At 41.7% G+C, this 23956-nt stretch overlaps 2 protein-coding genes across 2 annotated transcripts in view; both read right to left on the bottom strand.

Moving 5' to 3' along the window:
- The window catches only part of LOC131106797 (apolipoprotein B-100-like), a 37358-nt gene extending 36704 nt beyond the window's left edge, over nt 1-654 (bottom strand). Inside the window, 2 exon segments of the mRNA XM_078799253.1 lie at nt 262-306; nt 425-654. Of these exon segments, the coding sequence (XP_078655379.1) occupies nt 262-306; nt 425-479 (100 nt within the window). The 5' untranslated portion in view covers nt 480-654.
- Nucleotides 655-3115: 2461 nt separating this feature from the next.
- On the bottom strand, nt 3116-19348 carry apobb.1 (apolipoprotein Bb, tandem duplicate 1). The gene is made up of 27 exons (XM_058057492.2): nt 19218-19348; nt 18201-18233; nt 17997-18109; nt 17736-17881; nt 17510-17657; nt 17280-17432; nt 16247-16371; nt 16062-16147; nt 15544-15988; nt 15359-15467; nt 15097-15243; nt 14698-14909; nt 14404-14599; nt 14154-14333; nt 13884-14087; nt 13635-13802; nt 13363-13568; nt 13104-13286; nt 12306-12626; nt 12053-12228; nt 11548-11708; nt 11359-11468; nt 10910-11283; nt 4803-10814; nt 4618-4729; nt 4361-4547; nt 3116-4278 (listed from the first exon to the last, which is right to left on the bottom strand). The coding sequence occupies exons 1-27, from the start codon at nt 19270-19272 to the stop codon at nt 3286-3288; spliced, it is 11355 nt and encodes a 3784-aa protein (XP_057913475.2). The 5' UTR covers nt 19273-19348; the 3' UTR covers nt 3116-3285.
- Nucleotides 19349-23956: the final 4608 nt, after the last annotated feature.

The following is a 23956-nucleotide window of genomic DNA, read 5'->3' as shown; positions in this document are numbered from 1 at the left end:
CCCTTGCTATTTTGAAGTTTTGAAAATTTGGACACCTCTGTGCTAGACTGTGGACATATTTCGATTTATTGCACAAATCCCAGCAACGTAGGATCTAAACATGAATAACACAAATAAACCGATTTCCCTCTATCAATACCTGACTGACTGTCAATAAACGGTGACAACAGCATGGATTAGAAAAACTGAGCGTATGGATCAGTGTCTCAAATATCTTGCAGTCGTTACTATTTTTACTGAGAATAAAGGGGGGAAACTTACAAAAGCATGTTGGAGATTGGTCATCCACGTTTCCTACATCTTGCTCTGGAAAGAATCGCCAAAAAATGCACATTACACATACTCCATATAGATTGTAGTTAAGTAGGTAAGACATGTTATAATAATATATGTGACTTTGTAAATGGTTATTAGCAGTACTTACGAGCTAGTGTGTATGTGCCCAGGAGCAGCAAAAGGCAGAGCCTGGCACCCCCCATGTTGGGTTTAGCACCTGGAAGCCTTCAGGTAAGACGAGTCCTCCTCCTTGAGTGAAGACTAATCCTCTTGCTTTGATTTTTAGGCTTTTATAGTTCTGTCGTCTGCCTGGACGCGATTACCGGGACTTGCAAATGTGTTGCCCTGGTTCCAAAGTCTGAGCAGTCCTTGTGGCAGGCCAAAGGTAAAAACTGTTTCACAAACCATCAAGACATGATGTCAGCACTGGGTGGGGGTGGTCACTGTGATAATGCTGAATATTCTGATTTGCATTTGTTGGATAGGACGAGTCAACCAGCAAGGAAATGTAGTGTTATAGGTGACACAGCACACTAGTGTAAAAAAGAATGAGTTTTAAGAATGAGTTCATTTCAGAGGGCCAAGCTGCTAGTGGTAAACCTGGCCCCCGAACCGCACTTTGGACACCCTTAACCCTGTTTGTACAGGAGCATTGAAGATAACTTAATCAGACAGAAGAAGACAGTCTTCTATTGCATAAGGGTGGGTGACGGCAACCGGGCTCCGACTCGGGCAGCACGGTGGAACATGTGGTTAGCGCAGCTGTCTCGCAGTCGGGTGGTTCTGCAGGTTCTTTGTCAATATAGAAAAACGTTTTGGTCCGGATCAGGACAGTGATCCTCCTGTTGATGATCTATAGTATACAGTAGAGTGAATAATCAACTGGTTGACTAAAGGAAAGCATACGCTTACATCCAATAATACAAAACTACAAAATGCCACAGAATGCCAGTACTTCAACAACAGGACATATTACTGTAGTTCAATAGGTCACATGACATTACTATCAGCCTTTGTTTGGATCAATAATGATCAAGAAGCCTCACAATTTGCTGTGATTCATGTGTGTGTTGTGTGTGTTATATGCTAATATCATAACAAACACTCACGCTTACTATAAATAGAATATTTTCATAGTTAGCACATAGAAAACATTATTAGAGCCCTCCAGACATGCGATAACACCCCTATAGTCACCTTAACACATCATTCATTCATTCATTTTGTACTGATTATCCTTATTATCCTCCACATTCATACCTATGGACAATTTGGAGTCACCAATTAACCTAGCATGTTTTTGGAATGTGGGAGGAAATCGGAGTACCCAGAGAAAAATGCAAACTCCACACAGAGATGGCTGAAGGTGGAATTGAACTTGTCTCCTCGCTGTGTGGCCTGTGCGCTAACCACTCGTCCACCGTGCAGCCACCTTAACACTTGTATTCCCAAATATTGTAGACATAATTACAGAAAATAAGGCATATCAGAAATAAAGAATAGGCCAAGAATACGTAAGATTTGCTTAAATGTGCATACTTTGGACAAATAATAGGCCATAATCAACCACAAAACTGAAAGAATGAAGCTGTGAAATTCAAACTATTGTTTGTTATTTACTTTTGACTCATGCTGACCGTGTCAATGTGGAATTCTAGCTCCCATCCATCCATCAATTTTCTATGCCTGCTTATTCTCACGAGGGTATGCTGGAGCCTATCCCAGCTGTCTTTGGGCGAGAGCCGGGGTACACCCTGGAATGGTCGGAATTTTAGTTCTAGTACTGAGGATTCACACCACATTTTTTATCCCTGAAAGGCCACAGTAATTAGATTTACAGATTTGACTATTTGCTGAGGGAAAACACAATGATCAAACTCACAACTCATATCTGCATTTGACCGATGGATAGTTGGCCAAAGTCCAGGTTTTATATAAAGATGTGTATATTAAGATGTGTAGTGAAGCCTGTTTTTAAAATGTATTGTATATGCCCCGGTCATTAGTTCCCACTGAGTTCTTCAGTAATTACTGTGTACATTATTGTAAAGGGAGACCAGGATTTCCTTTGTGAAGCGGTGAGCTCATACATGGGAAGGGCTCAAAGGTTTTTCCTTCACAACATCATGAAATCGACCAATTGACCTTCTCTACCTTCTCTACCTTCTCTACCTTCTCTACCTTCTCTACCTTCTCTACCTTCTCTACCTTCTTAGGATCTGAAAATGAAAAATATAAATTAGCATCATGGTCATTAGGGGTTGTTTAGTATATGGCATTTGGGGGTTGCACGGCGGACAAGTGGTTAGCACGCAAATTGTCCATATTTATGAATGTGAGTGTGAATGGTTGTTTGTCTATATGTGCCCTGTGATTGGCTGGCCACCAGTCCAGGGTGTACACCACCTCTCGCCCAAAGACGGCTGGGATAGACTCCAGCACCCCCGCGACCCTCGTGAGGATAAGCAGTATAAAATGAATGAATGAATGACTTCTGGGTTCAATGATTAGGAGTCCCCAAACCAAGTATTTACATATTGTTTCATCATATTGTTTCATGTTAAAGTAATTAAAAAGTAATACTATGGCCCAGAAATTACTATTTGCTCTATTTTCACACACTGGTTTGTGTATGAAATTACATGTGTGCGCCAAGTGAAAACACCGCACTTCAGTAATGAAAGCGGTTATGCTTTTAGTTCGTAGTAGAAATTTAAATTTGTTTTTAAGGTTTACACTGCTATACTGTAATTGTTCAAACACAACCCAATCAACGCAGTTTGGTTTACCCTATTAAGGTTTTCCATGATATTTATAGAAAAATAAGCCATTTGTGGTACATTTTTATATACTTTATTGACAATTTACAGTTTTTCCAGAAGTAGTATCAGTCTTTGTGAAAAACAGGTTGAACTGCAACTCTCAGACATTGAATGTCATAAGCATGGCTAACTGTCCATACTCCTTCCAAAACAGGCGGGAGTGTTCTATGCTGAGTCAGTTGTTTCCTCACAGTTGGAAAGCGATTGGAAGGTCAATCTCAAGCCTGTCACGTGTGACTTTCACTACGCTTTGAGGTTCTTGTAAAGCTTGTTGCAAGCATTCAAATACAGTGATGTTGACCTGGTCGGCTACAGAAAGGAGCATGTCCAGAATGTAATCGAATACATCGTAGAGATGCTCTGTACGAGTCAGTGCAGCGATACGATCAACAAAGTTTTTCATGTGTCTGACAAAGTTGCGATAGATGTTGTTGATATGAATCAATATTTCATCTAAATAGTCAGACTCGATTGAGTCGATGAACTCCTGGGACTTGTCGACAAGAGCTTTCAGGGTCTCGCCAATCTTCACCAGCACTGTGTCAAGACTCTCCATGTTTTTCACAGAGTCCACCAATCCATCTAAGATACCCTTCACATATATCTTTAAAGTTTGAAAGACCTGGGCTACAGTAACTACATCACCAACCGGCATGCTGACTTTCACGCTGCCGATTTTCTCCACAAAGATGTTGTAGTAATCTGCCATGTTCTCATAAACAATCTGGAGGGTTTTATTCAGTACGGCAGCAGTGCTGTCGGTAACCTTCTTTAGAACCTCAGGAATTGTTGTTATTTCCTTAGACCCTGGCAGTTTGAACTTGGTTTCCCTCAGGATTTTGATAATAGCATCCAAGACAGACTGGATGGTTTTCTGGTATTGGACGACGCTGTTTCTGAAAAGGACTGACAGCTGGCTCATCTGGACATCATAGCTGATAACGGTATTATAGACATCACCGACGTGGTTTACGACAACCTTCTTCAACTGCTCCATGTTCCCCGTGATCTCATACTTGTTAGCAAACTCAGTGAAGGCAAAGATGATGGAGGGGAGTTTCTTCCGGAGTTCTGAGAGCATGAGTGCGGGTGTCTCCCTGTTGTAGACAATCTGGATCCTGTTGGCACCCTTGGAAGAAGATTTGATGACCAAGATGTCGATATCAACCTCTGGAGCAGACTGTGAGAAAGTATGAGGAATAATCACTTGAGGAATACAATGATTTGAGTAATTGATTTAACTTGCAGGTTAGTCCACTCACAGGATAACGGCCATAGACTCTTGCATTCATTTGGGATGGAGCCCTGCCATTGAACTGCAAGCCCAGAAAGCCAGTGGATGGAGCTGACACCGATGCACTAAGACCATCTCTGCGAGCAGCATAGCGAAGGTTGATATTGGTGAAAGTCTGACTGGTGATGTCCACATTGAGGGTTTGGCGATAGACACTGAAAGAAGATGGGAAAACATTGTAGTGCTGTTGTGTATCAAAATATAGCAAGAAGGAGATATTGTTACCTCATGGCTTGGTCAATGATGTGGTTGACATCCATGTTTAGGTCGGCATGTGTCAGGACGAGCTTGTTGATCATGTTCAAATCAGCATTCTCAAAGGATAAGGTTGAAGAAGCTATTGGGGAAATCGTGTCGTGAGATGAGAAATATTGCATCAGAATGTTGAAAAAATAATTTCATCAACTCACCATCCATGTCATAGTCCAAGATGGCAAAAGCGGAGGTAGCAGAGGACTTTAGCGTACTGTTGAAAACAGGAGCATTTCCCTCCAGTTGTACTTCCAGGTTTGAGGTATACAAGGGGCTCACAAACCTCCCCTTAGTAAAGATTTTCTGTTTAGCGAATGTTACTTCGGCCACAGTTTTGTCCACGATGAGGAAATCACCCAGGCTGCTGGGCTGAGACAGATTCATCTCAATATCAGCAGTCAAGGAAGAGATGGGTGCAAAATCAATTGTAGCCTGGCCAGTATGCTTCCCGTTGGTGTTGAACGTGAACAGGTTGAACTCGTTGTTGCTTGTATGCTTAAGCACAGCGTAGACACGATTGACGGAGGCTTGCAAGTCAAGACTGTCAATTAAATCGAAGTTGATCACTTTGGTCGTACCATGGTTAAGCTTGACATCTGCAATGACCTTGGAGGTAGAACGCAGGCCGTTATTCAAGAACAGGTTAGCGTCACTATCCAGGACTCCTAGTACTTGATAGCCATCAAGCAGCGTGCCATCCATGTTTGCCTTAGTGAACGCTTCAATAGAAATGTCTTCCCTGGTTCCCTCCAGCTTCAGACTGTATCCGCTGTCTGCTTTTCCAACAGCCTGGATCACAGGGATGTTGAAATCACCCTTAATGTTCAAACTGGCGTGAACCTTGGCTTTGGTTTTGGTATCTGCAACCAGTTGTTGGTTCAATTCCAAGCTAAGTCTAGGCAGTGAAATGCGTCCAATAGAAGTCGCTGAAGCTGCAGTTTCCAGAGTGTTAGTGTTCACAATGACGGTGCTGTCATGAGTTCCTTCAATGTGACGATTTTCCAATGATAAGGAATTGGCCAGTTTGATTCCTCTTTTAGTGGTCAAGCTGGTGGTGCCGTCAAGCTTGGCTTTCAAGCTTTCAAACACAGAGGCGCTGGTGGCTCCAAGACGGAATACAAGGTCATCTGAAGCATACATGCCGGTGTTTACATTCACATTAATGACAGCGGACTTAAAGGACAGCTCTGTGATCAGGTCACCCACAGGTGGAATCTGGATGAGACCCATTATAACAGCAACGGGAGCAGCCTGCTTTTTCTGATAAACAATTTTGCTATCTACCTGTACGCCAGCGTTTTGATCAGTTGTAATGAAGAGGTGCTTCAGCCCAGTCAGTTCATACAAGTTCACATCACTGATTGCTGGGGTGCGTAAGTCTGCAAAGGGAATTTCAAAAGCAGGAATGCTGATGGGCTTATTGAGGAAGTCCAGATTGGCATTTCCTTCCATTGCGACAAAGACACCGGCCTCATTTTTGTTGTTGTCAATGGTGAAGTTGGAGGTCATTGCCCACTTATTAAGGCTAGCAATGTAAATTGTGTTCATCCTCTGGTTGTTGGGTGTCAAAGCGGCTGAGTAATGGTATTGCAAATCGATCTTAGCAGTTGGTGCTCCAAAGACTTTAACGCGGCAATTGACTGTGTTTTGGAAGTCTGTGATGAATTGGAAGGGAACGACATCAATGTTAATTCCATTAGAAATAAGTCCTCTCACAGATCCAATTAATTCCGTGTCATGGTTTGCTTTCAGCTCAAGCTTCATCTTTTTGAGGTTGATACTTCCAGTGGCCGAAATCCGACTGTTCTTAACGATTGGGGTCTTCATCTCATTTTGGAGATTAAACGAGTAGAGCATAGGGCTAATTTCAGAAGTTACTTGCTGTTTCATTGTCAACAATTTCGAGTCTGTGTCACCAGAGAAGGTTAGTGTGGCAACACTTGGGCTGAGAGAGAGATAAAAGGTGCTCTTGTGGTTTCCTTCCTCAGCAACAGACTTGCCATTATTGTTAACAGTTAGAGTGATGGTGCATCCGTTTTGGCGCACGATTGCTTTCTGGTTCATGGTGGCATCACTTCTGACCCCGATGGCTGGAAGATCCACAAGGTGCTTGTAGGTTGTGTCAAGAGAAGCAGACATTCCCCCTTCCATGGCAATGAATGCTACGTTCATAACATCAGCAGTGTAAATCGGACTGTTAAATTTCACTGCGGTTTTTGCTTGGGCCTGGGCTGAGAGACCGTACAGCGACAGGGAAGCCTGGTGGTCAACAGCAAGAGCAAGGTGGCTGATCTTGACAACCTCTGCAAGGACAATACGGCTCATTTTGGGAAGTGCGATTTGGGCACTTGAGTCAACTTTGTAATTGAGAATTTCAAAGCTGGGGGATGTGGCCTGGGAAGTAATGATGCCTGTGAACTGGGGATTCAGTGCTGTTGTGGTTGAGTTTTGGAACTCAGCAGTTGTCTTGACAGTGTAGATGGGAGTGTTGAACCTGAACTCACCATGGAGTTTACCAAAGCATGGGACGATAAAGTTGCTTGAGATTGCTGGCAGTTTCATCTCAGGAACCTTCAGAGACTCAACAATCTTCTCTATCGGGAATTGTGGGATGGTTGGGAAGGAAAACTTAGGGAGAGTGATCTCTTGGAAGTTAATCTCAGGCATGGAAGGAAAGTAGTTCACCCTGAGGTCTCCAAAGAAAGTATCAATATCAAATATTTGAGTATTGAAGTTCAGGATGAAATCAATAGCTTGGAGAATTGTATGTTTGATGTCATCAAAAGAAATGGTGGTGGCTTTGACAGTATGGAAGCCCAAGATGGTGAATTCAGGGATATCCAGCTGTGTGGGGATATCAACTGGCAGATGTTTATCCATGCTGAAGGTCATGGATGGTACCACCAGATCAGTGAGAGGAATGGTGAAGGATGGAGTATTGAGCTTGCATTTCTTCAGCTCAGCGATGAGTGCATCCAAGATTTGCTGAATCTCACCGATGAACTTTTGCTCAGGTATCACTGTCCTTATATTGTCAATCACATCAGTCCATACATCACTGACAAAGACCAAGACTTTGTTGTAGTACTTGCGCACCGACTTCAGGAAGAGGGTTATCCCCTGTCGAGTGTCGATTTCTTCAACTACTTTTTTCATATTTTGAAAAAAGCTAGTGATATTTCCAAACACAGCCTGGTCCATCAGCTCCTTTACATACGTAATGATTTGGGCAACTTTGATTTCTCTCAGACGATCCATAGTGTCTTTAGCAGAGGTGTAGGCAACATTCAAGACATTTCTTACTGCTTCAAGTTTCTGGGGAATTTTAAGAGCCCGGACGAGATCATTAATGTAAACAGTTTGGGCAGCCATGATATCATTGACGTAATCTATAAACTTGTTATAATGCAGTGACTTCAGCTCCTGCACCATAGATTCAATATAGGCCTGGAGCTGTTGAATTATATCCTTAACCTCAGTGGATTTTAGGTGGTCGATAACACTTTGGAAGGCTTGCTGGAATTTGGTTGGAATGTCTGCATCTCTCACCATCTCGGCAACGGCACTGAACGTTTCCTCCATTCTAAGCTGCTTGACAACCTCCACCAGTTTTTCCAAGAGGGCCTGGACATTTTTGTCAGCTCCCAATGTTAGTATGATTTCCCTGAGCTTGGCATAGAATGTATTGACATGGCCAAGGATATCTAAGTCCCTGATCAGTTTCTTGATAGAATCTATCATCTCATTGAAAAATGCTGTTGGAATTTCGCTGACCAGATACCTGATGACAGGCTTAATGTGTAGGGATGCGATAAACTTTTTGAACTCAGGAACAATATTACCAATGTCAAACTTTTTCATGTCATCCAGATTATACTGTATATAAGTCCTAATTTCATATTGTTTGTCAATATTATGCAGGAATGCCAAACTGGTGTCTTTCAGTTGTTCTAAATCAATCTGCTGGATCATCTTCTTCACGGTATCGATAATAAACACAATTTTTCCCTTGATGTCATATTCATCATCTATGTCGTTAACCAGATCCTGGATGTTTGAAAAAATGGTTTGTGACAGGTCGCTATTGAAAATAATCTCATTCATCATGGCAACAAGATCTTGAATGTAACGGGCCGCATCACTGGTTCGCTTGCGGAAAATTATCTTCAGCTTTCCGAAGGCAGTACTCACATCCTCCAATGAGATGAGATGATTTGGGGTCAAATCACTCAAGTAGTCCTTCATCCGGATGACTTGGCCCTCAATGTTAAGTTGAGTCAGAAAATCATCTAGATGCTGAGCAAGTGCCTCAAGCCGTGTCCTTATCTCCTCATTGCTGAAGTAGTCCTGCACAGTTTCTGCAATAAGCACCACAGCATCCTTGATGTCTTCCAAGAAAAGAGGGACATTTTCCAGGAGAGGGAAATAAATGAGGTGACAGTTTGTGTTCTTGTCATACTTGAGGGAGCCTGAGACAGCAAATTCCTGGTTTTCTGTGGACTCGATGTTGACAATGTTTGTAAGAAGAGTAGTAGAAATGTCCATGCCAATTCTCTCAATGGTATTGTAAACACTCATGTCATGATTAAAGGCATGCTCATTCATTTTTGACTTCAAACTAAAACTGGTCTTCTGTTCATCCAGGGAAAGAACAGTGTCCATCTTATTGTCAAACGTCGTCCCCAAGGAAAAGCCATTCTCTAGCTTTTGGGTCACCGAAGCACGGCATTCATGTGAGCTGGCAAAAGCCAAGGGCTGTACTCTCAGGAGGAACTTGCCATACATCTGTGCACTGTGCTCTCCATACAAGAACATGTCTCCATCAGCGTTGAATAGGGCATCAAGATTGAAGTCAAAAGGAACGATGCTGGAACGGAGAGAATGGTCAAAACGCAGAAACTGTGAGTTAAAGCGAGCCTCATTGTTGAGCGTGGCAGCGAGACCGATAATTTCCAGCTCTGCGATATGGCTCAGGCGAGTTCCAAAAAGTTTGCCAGTTGTGCTGCACTTTACGTTGGCTGTCATATCGGCATAGTTAACCTGATATACGTGCTTGATCTCTTCCTCGTTGTAGGTAGCTTTCAGGGCTCCAGTCAGGTAAAGCTTGGAAAGGTCTGCCTGCAGCTGAGCCTTATTATTGAAATTAGTCTTGAGAAGCTTCAGATCGTTGTTGACGATTACAGATGCCGCATTCAGAGACAGGTCAGTGATGATATCGTGGTCATAAGATGCAATCTGACTAGCCTGGGCCCGAGCCTTTGAGTTGAACTGAATGCCGGAGAGGGTCATGAGCAGATCGTTGCTATCAGAAAACATGAGGTCAAACAACGAAGCCTTATTTGTGATGGCCACAGATGCCTTTGAAGTGTCCAGCCCAACGGTGAAGGTGTTTTCCAGGGACAGCGGGCTCTGGAGGGTGTTTTTTCCTGTTGTGGTCAAACCGTCCTTGTTCAATTTCAGTGTGAATTTGTGCTTGGCCTCATTCTCCAGAAGCTTAATGGTGGCGTCACTGTCGACAATCAGGCCACTGACATCAAGAGAGGAAGTCATCAGAGAGTATACCCGGTTTTCAGGATGGTCTGCATTTGTTTCAATTCTCAGAACAAATTTTCCAGCTCCAGCTGAGACTTCAGCTTTGTTTCCGATGTTCATACCGAAAGCAAGTGCACTGGAGCGACATGTCAGTGACAATTTGCTGTCTGTGATAGAAAGCTCAGCAGAATGCTTCAGGGTGTCTTTGAAGGCATTGGTGTTAGAAACAACCAAAAGCTGACCCTTAGCCAAAGTTGCTTCAAAGGTGTTTTCAGCCTGAGCAAGAGTTGAGTCAAACTTAACTAAAGAATCTATCTTTGCTTCTCGTCTGAATGGAAGGACGTTGAAGGACTGAGCTGAAACGGTCTGGACATGGAAGGGTCCAGCCTTGATTTTTCCATCAAATTTGCTGTTGATTAAGATTGTTTCCGTGTTGATTCCAGTCAAAGAGTTGTGATCCATGTCCACATTGAGGCCGAATGGGCTTGTGGCTACAATCTTGCCGCTTGATTTCACATTTATTTTATCAGTGATGGTTGTATCCTCGACAAAATTGACACTGGCTTCGATGAACTTGTGGGACAGAGAGCCTTTCATCTGGGCCTTGAGTGAATCAGTTGTGGCCAACATGCCAGAACCTTAATGAAAAAAAAATTAAGTCATGATAGTTTTAGACTGTAGGTCATGTAACAATCACAAATTTGGTTGATTAAAGACATAATCTATGAAATACCTTCGATCTTAACTGAGAGGATTTCAAAAGGCGAGGTTCCTTTTACGGCAAACATGGCAGAGTAGCTTGGCGCTTCCACAACATCTTTACCGGCTGCCATTGAGGCTTCCATGTCGTACAGGTTGCTTTTCATCACAGTTGAAACCTCAGCTTTTCCGAAAAGAGGAATAGTTAAGGTGAGGCTCTCGGGGAAAAAAAGCTCTGGAATCGTAATCTCCCTGGAGACGATCTCCAGCCCAAACTCAGGCAGAGACAAATGAGGTGTAGTTAAAGCCGGTGGGAAGTTCAGATCCACGGTTGACTTTCCTCCCAGTGGCAGAGGGATGGTGATGGTAAAACGCTCTTTGTTGAAGTAGTACACAGCCTTTGTTTCGCTGTCAAAAGTACACAAATGTTTTCCAAATAAAACAATTAGCAATTCATGTGACCCATTTTTAACCCACACTTACGTGTTCAGGAACAGTGTCTCTGGCAGAGAAATCTCAGGCATGTCTGGTACTCTGAAGTTCTGAATGTAAGGGAAGTCATCACCATATTTCTCCATGTAGTTGTTTGCTGCCTAATAGACAATAACACAATCCAGCTTTGTTTTACGCAATCTTAACACATTTACTACTTATAATAGATTGGTATCATACCTCCCCAAACTTTTTGAAGATGTGCGACACCTTCATATCAGTCTGGCCCACCTGTGTGTTGAGCAATTTGGATGTGTATGTCTCAAATATATCAGAAATCGGCACGATGGTGGCATCGGTTTTCGCATCAGACTTGAACTCGACTGAAACCTTGCTGGCATCTGGAGAACAAAGAATAAACACTTGAGGTTGACTAGCACTTTAGGATTTTTCACATGCGGAACCGAACTCTTCTACTATTGAATCACTTTATACAAAATGGTGTGTCAAATAACGCACCCTGCCATGCCCCGCCACGCCCCGCCATGCTAAGTGTGCTATTATTTTACTGACACATACACCATAAACCTCAATGTTTGACCTTCAAAAGTCAGATCGACCTGAAAATTCTCACACACAGTTCTTAACTCTTTTACCCACTCTAACTTTATGAAATTTGGTACACGAGCATGTCTTAAAACAATGTTGTATTCTAGGATAGGAATCATAAGGACAAATATTTTACCATATTTCATTGTGAGCTCCTGTTTGGACGCAGCAGTCATGACCTTCATGTCACTCTTGAGCTTCAATTCCAACTCTTTGCGTAGCTTCACGTTAGCTGTGACCGAGGCATCAATGTTGAGCAAGGGGACCAGAAGCTGAATTTGCAGCATGCCTTTCTCACTCTTGGGGTCAAGACTGGAAAAAAAAAAACAAGACTTAGAAAATGTAAAATATTACACATGGTGATTGTCCATTAGTGCTTGTTTTCTTACTTGGTTCGGCCAATCAGGGAGAGCTGAGGGATGTTTTTGTTGATGAGATCCAAAGAGACGGTGTTGCCATTGACAACACCCAGTCTCAGCCCTGCTTCCACATCATAGTCAGGGATCTGGACGTCAGCTGTGATCACATTCTTCCTTCTGTTGTATTTCATGACTGCTCTGGCCTCTGTGGGCTCTGTGCCTTCAGCTCTCAGAATAAACTTCAGAGAATCCACCTTATGCTTGTCCTCTTCTCCCTCCTGAAGGAGCTCATAGGCAAGAGTGGCGGTGTACTCGGTGACTTTACCGGTAGGATGGAGCTCCAGTAAAAACCTATCCAAAAAATCAAATAATGGATGAGTAAAAGATTGCCACTGTGGGTGAAGACCTGCTAGCCTATTCAGTACTATATGTTAAACAAACTTACAGATACGGTTTAATAAAGTTTCAAGAAATATTCAATGACTTATGAGCAATTAGCTGTTAAGTCCCACCCATGATGTTGTGGTTGATAGTGGCCATGTTTGTCAATCTTCATAATACATTACAGACATGTACTTGTCAGACCTCTGAAGGCGTGGACCAAATTTTGTGTTGATTCAGCTAAACACCAATCCGTCCAGTCGGTGTTTTGTATATCACATTGAGTTGTGTGAGAAATTTCAAGCCAATCCAACACATGGAGTCAAAGTCAGAAAAAGTAATACAACACGCAACTCAATAGTTGTGTGTGTGTTTTTGAAAATCTTAATCTTGAGTTTACGCATACAAAGAAATACATAAGTAAATGTATAGTAGATGTTTACTCACTTGCTGTCACCAGTGAAGGGGAAGTACGGAGCTGTCTTTTGAGAGAATGCATCCATGTACTCAACAGCAGTGCAGTATTTCATTCCAGCAAAGAAATAGGTGCATTTGCTAACGTCAATCTTGTTTGTTGTCATTGTGGGGAGACTTGTGACCTTCAAGCCACTCACTGCCACAAGATTGTTTCTAAAGATATGATATATATATATGATACAGATGAGTTGAAATCATGAATTGAACAGAAACTTTATTTGTAGCTTACGTCATTTTGATGAGCTTGGTTGGGCTACTCGGAGCAGGGATGGTCAGCTTGACATTGTCCCGTCCCATGGAGATCTTGGCCTGAAGGCCGCTCTCATGGAATATGTTGGAGTGCATCTCCAATCCAGAGTTCACATATTCGGGAATGTAAGCTCCAACGTGGGTTGAAAACTCGATGCCAGCAGAGGGCATGAAAGCCACTTCGCTCTGTCGGAATAAACACAGAAAGATAAACACAAAATCTTCCTATCAAATCCTTCACCAGGCACTTACCATGTCACGAGCGATCTTGATTCCAGCCTTGACACCAGGAGTGAAGGTTCCAGACAGTGTAATTTTCAGAGGAACACCGGTGACGGTTGGCAGGAAAAAATCATTGTCCATGAAGATGTAGTGGGCAAAGATGGTGTTGTCCGCCTTTGTCATCAGTCCCATCAAGAGCTGTACAAATAGAAGTCAGACTTAGCCCACGTAGATAATAAACCCCAATCTGTTCTCCTCACAACAGGTTTCTTTCCTTACATCTGTGGGGAACATCTTGAACATGCTGTCAATCATCATGGCAGCACCGTAAGCCATCTCTTCCATTTCATTGCTCTTCAGATATCCCAACTCATTTCCCAATAATCTCAGATACACCATTGCCTCCGGAGAGTTTGAGGTTTTCAGTTTTCCCATGAGCTTTTTGAGGTTCTGCCCAACTTCTCTCATCAGGTTCTGAGTGACCTAAACACAGAAAATGATTTAATTTTCTGATACATCTCCAGTAAAATTATTTTCAGCCTCAAGTACCTGTTTCTTCATCTCAGCATTCTTCAAAGATGGAATGAAGCGCTGCACGATGTCTTTGACTTCGAGTGGCATGTTATTAGACACAAAGTACATCGTCTTCAGGGCAGTGTCAGGGAAGAATCCATTCTCCCCAAACAGAGCATCAACGGTTGGTTCAAATCCTTTACCCTCCATTCCGACCTGTAAATGTTACCACAAATCACAGCTTAGGTAAACTTTCTCTGACACTATTTCAATCTTGATCACTCACCTCCATCATGTCAATGTCAAAGCCAAATGCCTTAAGTGTCATTTCCAGCATGACCTCCTTGGGTAGGTAGCTAGTACCCTCAAAGATCATATTTCCCTCCACAGATCCAATGCGGTAGTTACGGGAGAACTTCATGGGGTCCATGATGGATCCAATTTCATTGTCCTGGACAGCATCACGAATCTTTTGTCTGAGTCTTTGCGAGAAAACAAACATACAGTTATACCCCTTGACCAAAATTATTTGTTTGGTTTGGTTGCAGTCTGAAATCACACCCAAGAAATGATCACTTACTCTTTGCTTTCAGGCTCATCTGAAGACAAAATATTGACAATGTGGGACACCACAAAGCTCTTGAACTGAGTATTTTCCTCAGTGGGCAAGGCAGCGGCCAACCGCACCAGCTCACTTGGCAGGGGATTCTTCATAAGTACAAGATATGCAGCAATTCTCTTTTGCACGGGGCTGGTGTTGTCCAGAAGGACCTGAGTCAGGACTTTTCTTCCCTGTGATAAAACAATTACAAATTAGCACACATTACAACCACTCTTTAATACTGTATCCACTCAAAATACGACCCTTTTTTCTGAAGACCTGCTTTTGGAATACAGTAATTATGCTACACCTTTCATGTCACTGATGTGTATGTAAGTGACAGGTAGAAAAGCTTTGGCTCTTTGCATGTTGACTTGCCTCATCTGGGATGGGAGTCAGCCTGTAAACCTGGATGGCGGCTTGCTGCACGGCGAGGGAAGCTTCTGGTTGGTTCACACACTGGAGCACTGAAGCTCTGAGGGCAGGACTAGCAGGAATAACAGCGGGAGCCATGTTCCCAATAACCTAGACCAATACCAATAAAAGTTCTTATTGTAAAGAATTCAAATGCAGAGACGCTTTGTGTAATGGTTTGATGTCAGACATGTCATTGAACTTACCCAATAGGTCAAATACCTACCCTCAAAGTCAGGAAAGCGTTGTCACCTGAGCAGTCACCCAAATGGGCTGCCATGAACTCAGCAACAGAGTGGATCTCAGGGATTAGTTTGCCTTCTGTTTTGTAAAACCTGCCATGTCAAAATAGATGTTTAAAGCATTTTTTTTACACTCCAGCATAACTTGAATAAGGGTAACATCTCTCACCTCTTCACAATGTTGCTCAGAGCGTACATGATAGGCTTGCTTGGCTTATATTTGGCCATTTGCAGCATGTCATTGATCAGGAGGGCTGAAGGGTTAGAAACGAGTCCCAGTGCAAAAACGGTGGCATCAACTTCAAGTGATGTGGTTTCAAAGCCCCTAAGAATTTGCATGATGCCACTGCTGCACTCTGGAGTTCCACACTGGGCCAGAACTTGGTAGGTCAGGACACGGGACACTTCGAGTGACTCGGGAATGGCGGTAGTCAGGGTTTCTTTCTTCATTCCACGGACCATAGCAACGATCTGATGGAAGAGGTGTGCCCTCTTGTCACCGTCGGTCTCAGGCAGAGTGGCCAACTGTCTCAGGAGATCCAAGTAAAAGCCTTTGTCCTGGACAAATGTTTTGTGCTCAACAGCGTCCATATGAAGAAACTTGGCATTATCACCTGTGAGAGCATTGTTGTAGTCAGTGGTTTTGCTTAGGAGCTGAGAGTTAAATGGATTCAAATTTTGGTTTACCGTGGTCAAAAACTCTGTCATTGTGAGTAGACACCTGAACCAGGGTCAGTTCTTGCTTTCCAATATTGGTAACACCATATTCTCCCCTATAAACAACAAAACACTACTTTGGGACCCATATGGAGGCATTAAAAATGCTATACTAGTGAAATATATAATGGTATGCAATGAAAATTCAGACTTACTTATGCGAGAATGGGATCAGGATATGCTTCTCTGTGCATGACCCAAAGGTCATGTGTTTCTTGTCGTTGTCAAACTTGTAGTTGCAGTTCTGTGAGCTTCTGATCAACTGAGCGAGTGGGTAATGCTGAAAATCAACATGACAATATCAGTTTTGAATGGCTATTGTTTGATCATTTCATTCATTCATTTTCTGTACCGCTTAGGGCAGGGGTCTCAAACACGCTGCCTGTGGGCCAAATGTGGCTCGCACGACACTAGTTTGAGGCCCCCGCCTTGATATGAAAGTTTAATATGTTTGATATGGATGCTGTATGGTATCATGTACCCAGAAAATATTATTACGTTTGGTTAATGTTCATATTAAAGGTTAAATAACTGTTAATAGTTAACCTCCCTATCCGTGTGGAAGTGGTAAGTTTTTGGCTTTTTAAGTTTAAAGGAAATAACTTGAAGGCTACCGTTTAGGTCGCTAGCTCTCTAGTTTGCGAGTTAGCATGTGTCTCAAGACCCTGCAGTTGCGCAATATGTTGTAAATAAAAAGAGTATAAATGTGACTATAGTCGTGTTTTGTCATGTCTACAGGGCTCTAATAATGCTTTGTTCATTTTAATCTGAAAAAAATAATTTGTCTACCCACCAACTATATGGTGGTTTCTTAAGTTTTTATTATTTGTCGTTTTATTATTATTATTACATTTATTTATTACTGATTGATTTTCTTTATTCTTGATTTGTTTATTTATTTTTCATCTTATTTTGTGCAGAAAAATAAAGATTAAGATATTTGAGAACAGTGGAATGTTTTATCAAAGCTTTTCTTGTAGAAAATTGGAACCAAAGCACTGAATATTTTTCTGTTTTTAATAAATGCGTTTTTGTTTTTTGGAAAACCTGATGCGGTCCAGCCTTGCCCAGACCCTAGCTCCAGTGGCCCCCAGGTAAATTGAGTTTGAGACCCCTGGCTTAGGGGTATACTGGAGCCTATCCCAGCTACTGTCCTTTTAATGGACGTTGTTTTTTTGGATGTCTTACCAAACCAGAGACGAGCGCCAAAGGGCTGGTGTGATCTCTCACTGGGATAAATTTGTCACACGAGGATAGATCCCTTTCCAGGCTGATGTCAGTCGCAATGTCCTGTTTAGCGTTGACGGTGTAGTAGGTCCTGCACATACCGTGGATTGATGGCTAAAACAAATACACAAATAGATGGCATCGTTGATTTAATTTAACATTAATTGTTTTGCCAAAGGAAATCACTGTACCACGTTGTTTTCCTTGTTGTCTTCAATCATCGGCACAGCCAGCGCAGAGATGATACCCCTCTTGATGTTCAGGATGGTGGTTGTCTCACCTTCCTCAGGATAGAGTTTCACATCAGAGGAACCCTCAATCACAACTTTCAGAAGATATCTAAAACACCACAGAGAATGCATTTGTCTCAATATGTTGACTTCGCTCAGAAGCAGATGTTATTGTTGCAGCCCTTACCGCTCCATTTCAGCGGCAAAGGCATCGGAGCTCGGGCTGGGGCCGAACACGGGTTTGCCGTCTGAATCCATGGCGACCACCTCCATTAGGCTACACTTAGTTGTGCGTACGATGAAACTGCAAGTCTGCGGAACTTCGATTTCAACCTGCAACAGGAGACATTTTGTCAAATGTCACATCAAGTGAGGATGATCAGCATCAGTGGCCATTTTTGAACAGTAGAGCAGAGATCCAAACAAAACTGAACTGGATTTCTTGTACCTTGCATGTTGCCTTAGGTCCGTTCTTGAGAGGCGAGGCTCCGTTGATGGCATTCAGAGACTCGGCTTCATATTGGTATTCGTACTTGTGCAGGGTCTTGTACATTTTGGCCACTGGAAAAAAACAACACAGCATTTTTGATTAAAACGGTTATTGTTATTTTGCCATGATTAAGTTTTCAGCAATTGGTCAGATGCAACTTACACAGGCAAGTTGGCGGATCTTCATCTTGGGCAACTGTAAAGAAGAAAGAAAATATTCATACATTGTCATCAAAAGTTGCAGGGTGGTTAGCGTGAAGGCTACACAGCTAGTTTGATTCCACCTTCGGCCATCTTTGTGTGGTTTTCTCCGGGTACTCCGGTTTCCTCCCACATTCCAAAAACATGCTAGGTTAATTGGCGACTCCAAATTGTCCATAGGTATGAATGTGAGTGTGAATGGTTGTTTGTCTATATGTGCCCTGTGATTGGCTGGCAACTAGTCCAGGGTGTACCCCGCATCTCGCCCGAAAGTTGCATAATTTGCGATGAGTCATAATCTATTAGTAAGGCACTTGCTTAATGAACGGTTAGTGTAAAGCAATGGCGTCTAATTGTTTGTATTGTTCTTTAAGTACAATGTACATGTAAGTGTCTAATTCACTGTCATATTTGGCTCCTAGATGGGATTTCTAATGGAAATTTGCATCTAGCTAGTGTATTTTTTAATGCATTTTGTTTATGTTGAATGTGACAGAGAAATTATTTATATGTTATATGTTATGTAAGTCATGACTGACATGCTTTATTTCCATATATTCAGTTTCACTGGGGTTAAAGGTCATGGCTCGGACATGAAACTCAACTGGAGTTATTGAGTTATCTGTCTGCTGAGCTAGCGTGGAGAGACCAAATTTTAGCCCCCTAAAATTAAGAAACACTGATACCACATATGGTACTCAGCACGTAAACAACGATAAAGACACACCTTGAATGTAATAATGCTACAAAAAAAATGACAATGAAATCAACAGTGTTACACTCTTCCAAATTATTTTTTAGTCATGCTATACAGCAATATAGGGGATAGTCTTTATAAAATAAATACTTTCCACCACAATTTCATGAAAAAAAAAAACTTTGAAATTACAGTAAAGCTTCTCATTAGGATATCCTACCAATAACCTGCTCATGTACTGTATTAACTGTATTATCTCTCCATAACATATAAACAACCTACCAGCCAGAGCCGTGGTGCTCAGGAGCAGCAGAAGGCAGAGCTTTGAGTCCCCCATGATGGGCTCCTGAAGCTCGGTCCCTCAGACAAGACTGGGTCATCCGGATGGGCTCGTAGTTTTTATACCCATCCCTTGTGTGTGTGTGTATGTGTGTGTGTGCGTGGGGCGGAGTCAGGGGTTCGGGTCGGGGTATACTAGGAGGTATAACCGATTGCTTGGAACACTTTCAAAGTCCAACCCGCCACTGCAGTGTGGAGGGACAAAGGCAAAAGGTTTTCAAGGATACTAAATTGCCCAAAGCAGATGCTTACAACACAGATAACTCAGAAATCGTTCAATATTGTTTGACTGTGCCGTGTGTCAAGAAGTTCATTGCTGGTTTCAAACTCCAAAATTGAGCTGTAGGCTCATATAAATATTATTGGTTATATGCAAAAGTCATGACATCTTATCGTGCTGCATTGCCCTGTATTCCTGCCAATTCTCCCTATCCTTTCCAAGCCGTTTGGGCCAGCGGGGTCCTTTTCTATTGTTACCGAGGAGACAGCGAATTCTTCCTAGCAACAAGTGCAACAATTATGGTGGGATGTTGGGATGCCTGCTTGCAAGCGACGAGTGTGTAGTTGCATAATTACCTGTACATTGGGCTTTTTTCACAGTTGAGTGTACATAAATGACACCCAGCAAATGTGATTGGTAAGTGATCATTGAAGCTTGTGAATGAGGTCACTGATACAAAGTGAGAAGGTTGTGTCATTTGTGTTGTGAGTGATCAAGGCATGCTCCAGACTCAAAGTCCCGCAACGGTGTGAAAAAAAAACATGATGAACTTTATCCGTTAATGATTTCATACATAATATAATTTAGTATATATCTGATATATATATTATTTACACATGTTATGCCCAATATTTAAATGATCACATAGGAATGAAAATGTGTTTTTCCTGCGTGTAGTGTGCAGTATTATAGTGTACTGTGTTAGTTGATTCCCCTGCTAAAAAACAAACCCAAAACAAAAACAACCTCCAAACTTCAGCAATGGCCGCTTAATGAACTTTGTTCTACAAATATTCAAAGGTCTTTATTTGCTGTGCAACCGCTTAACTCGGAGCTGAACTATGTTTTTAATCCTGGGCTTGGTTGCCTAAGCCAAAAAGTCTTTTATCATTTTTGCATCACTTTTGAAAATCTGTTTAAGGTAAAAGACATTTGTAAGGACTGATATGCACATGGTTAGCGTCCAAAAAAGGGGGTTTGATGGTGATTTTTTATTTCCCTTATTATATTATTGTAAAATAGCCTTGACAGACCAATACACTGAATAACATAATTAATACTGTACCTGAATTGACTTATAAAAAAACATATTAAAAGGGACTTATTATGCTTTTTCCACGTTTCTGACTTATAAATGTTGTAAGAATGTTGTATTCTTGTGTGAAATGATGCCAAAGTTTCAGGTTTGCGCATTTGAAGTGAGCCCTGAAAGAAGTTCGGGATTGCTCTGAATGCTCCCGAATGCTTATATGGGCGTGCACGGGTACAAGCTGTAGGCTTTGCATGGGTGAAGCTGGGTTATTGCTGGAAAAACTGTTGCCGAAGTCCGATGGCATTCCAATGAGAGTCAGAAGCACAAGCTGCAAGTAACAATTTATGAGTGTCCTAACTGTTTATTTTCTGTAAGTAAGCGGTTGTCTGTGTAGCATTATAGAGTGTGCATACAGGGAGCAGGCTGCATATTATCAGCTCACCAATGTCTAGATTTGCTAATAGCCTTTTTCCACCACAGTCAGTGGTCTACCCGAGTTTGTTAAACATGGGTAGTCCCACAAAAACAAAAACATGTAATGACCACATTTCTACTACCAATGTTGTAGAACACCTGTTTTACCACGCTTTCAATTCATACACAATAACTCAGGTGTCTCCAATCAGTAGCTCATAAGCTATCAGTAGCTCCTAACCACTTTTCAAGTTACCCCCCGAAGGGCTTATTATCAACTCCTACACCGATAAAATTAGAAAGTGGGGTTTGGCAGTAGTCTGGAAGTCCTCGGGAGTGCTTTGGATTGTGACCAATCACAGCGGGGTGGGTGAAACACGTTAAAACTGATGGTTTTGGAATGCCAATGAAATTCAGCTGGAATGGGTACGGATTCTGGAAGATCTGGAAAGCTTTTTGTGTGGGTTATCATGTGTCCAGGAATCCACATCTCAAGACAAAGGACAAAATGAGCATAATAGGTCTCCTTTAACCTGACTGTTGTACACTGGAGTACATACAGTAGACAGACTGTAGGTTTCTAATACCTAAGATATGGTTGGTGTAGATTAGGCAAACATCGGCTGAAAGTCCAGACACAAAAAAGTCATGCACAGGGTATCACTATGTCATAAAGCACAGTGCAGCCCCCTGGAATTATACATGTCTACTTTATCAGACATGAAGTGATAACACTTTTAAACCCATCGATAACACCATTCTCATACAGCAGACCAAAGTTGATTATGATGATGCAAGTTATTGTACACATATTGCATACTAAGTACAGTATATTTGTTACATTTACATGCAAAAAAACATTGTTGTGTTTTATTACATATTATATTATACATATATTCCCATTATTAGATGTTTGTCTTATATCATAGATACAAATAGTCCTTTATGGTGTGTTTTAGAATAGTCGCCTTAAGTGATAGGTAATGATAATTATAAAAATGGCGTAGAAAATAATGGTGCAACATTTTTAAAAATACATTATAGCTGCATTTTAATTACCGTATTTTCCGGACTATAAGTCACACTTTTTTTCATAGGTTGGCTGTTCCTGCGACTTATACTCCAGAGCGACTTATAAACAACAAAACTGTTTATGTTACATAAACACTGGACACCTTTTTCTGTTCATATTTATTTTTCGTTTAGCTGAATAACCATTAACCATAACCATATCTTACACCTATTCAGCCTGTTAAAACTTGCCTTCCAAGAGGACGTAATGTCTGTGTTGTAATGTCATAAAATAAATTACCCACAAAAACGCGACTTATACGCTAGTGCATTTTTTTCTACCTAATTATGCATTTTTGGCCTTCTGCGACTTATACTCCAGAGCGACTTATAGTCCAAAAAATATGCTTAAATAATACTTAAATAATACATTAAATAGCTCATGGGTCCTTTATAGGAGCATTTAAAATAAAATAAAAATATGTGATGAATTAAAACTGCAAGCAGTGATGAGCAGGTTCGAGCACCCCGGCGCGCTCGAAGGTAAGCGCGATTCGGGGGCACGCGCGCGAGCGGACGGGCACATAAGAAGAAACAACGTAAGAAGAAACATTACGATTACAATAGGGCTTTTGCACTGTCAGTGCTCGAGCCCTAATAATAATATAATTATGATATAAAAATATCATATAATATATTTGAATTGCATTTTTGTCACTTTACCATTTTAACAGGTAGCTTTAAAGGCATATGTCAATACCACAAAGAGAAATCATAAAAGTCATTAACTTTTCCAGAAATTTCTGGTATGTCTCGCACAGAATTTCTGCTGTCATCACGGCACAATCAACCATCACAAAGTAGAGCAACTGTGATACGGTTCTATTGCACATGTACTGTTGCTTATCAGCTAAAGTGCATGCAACGCTTATCACTGTTCTCGCCTATCAATAAGCAATATATATATATATATATACAGTATGTATTAATAATGCATATAGTTCAGTGATAAAATCCAAGCATACTGTATGGAATATCAAGTTAGGATGTGGTGTTTTGCAGACATCCATTAAAATACAGGGACAACTTAGTAGAAAGAAATGAAATATTATTTAGAATAGCAATATTTTCTGCCACATTTGTGAGGATAAGAGTGGTGTGTGTTTTAGAAGCTCAAACAAAGCAAGCAGTATATCAATTACACAACATGTCTTGGCTGAAATGAGACTGTGCCTGTTGTCAAAACTACAGCATTTTGGACAGGTACACTCTCAAGGCCTATACTATGGTTCTCTTGATACCCTCTAGTGGACTGTTTTTTTTCACCAGTTATTTTGAAAAAAACAACAAATCATCTCACCTTTCTTCATTATGGTTATGGTTAATTCACATGAACTACGTATAATGTTCATAAACCGCCATGTGGAATTGTCAAATTAAGTGGAAAAAATGTAATAAAATAAAATGTCTACCAAGGCTAGATGGCGGTTGAGTGGTTAGCATGCAGATCTCACAGCGAGGAGACCTGAGTTCAATCCCACCCTCAGTCGTCTCTGTGGTTTCCTCCCACATTCCAAAAACATGCTAGGTGAATCGGCGACATAGGTATGAATGTGAGTGTGAATGGTTGTTTGTCTATATGTGCCCTGTGATTGGCTGGCCACCAGTCCAGGGTGCACCCCTCTCGCCTGAAGACAGCTGGGATAGGCTCCAGCACTCCCGCGACCCTCGTGAGGATAAACGGTAGAAAATGAATGAATGAATGAATGAATGACTACCAGCTGCAGTGTTTTTACAGAAAAGAAGGTTAAAATCACTTCACAAAATTATTTCATTCATTTTCTACCACTTATCCCCACAAGGGTCGCAGGGGTGCTGGAGCCTATCCCAGCTGTCTTCAGTTGAGAGGCGGGGTACACCCTGGACTGGTCGCCAGCCAATCACAGGGCACATATAGACCAACAACCATTCACACTCACATTCATACCTATGGACAATTTGGAG

The sequence above is a fragment of the Doryrhamphus excisus genome, linkage group LG19, assembly GCF_037039965.1.
Source record: "Doryrhamphus excisus strain RoL-2023G ecotype Guam linkage group LG19, RoL_Dexc_Guam_v1.1, whole genome shotgun sequence".
NCBI lineage: Eukaryota > Metazoa > Chordata > Actinopteri > Syngnathiformes > Syngnathidae > Doryrhamphus > Doryrhamphus excisus.
Note: the sequence above shows the minus strand (reverse complement) of the source record. Positions and strands in the feature narration are given on the sequence as shown.

What these genes read in the sequence shown, in the direction of transcription:
- apobb.1 (XM_058057492.2), bottom strand. Translation starts at nt 19,272, where the DNA reads ATGGGGGACTCAAAGCTCTGCCTTCTGCTGCTCCTGAGCACCACGGCT. An exon ending in ACCAAGCTCATCAAAATGAC is followed by an intron (nt 13,287 to 13,362) that starts GTAAGCTACAAA and finishes TCATATCTTTAG; the next exon opens with AAACAATCTTGTGGCAGTGA. An exon ending in TCTTCAAAAAGTTTGGGGAG is followed by an intron (nt 11,469 to 11,547) that starts GTATGATACCAA and finishes ATTGTCTATTAG; the next exon opens with GCAGCAAACAACTACATGGA.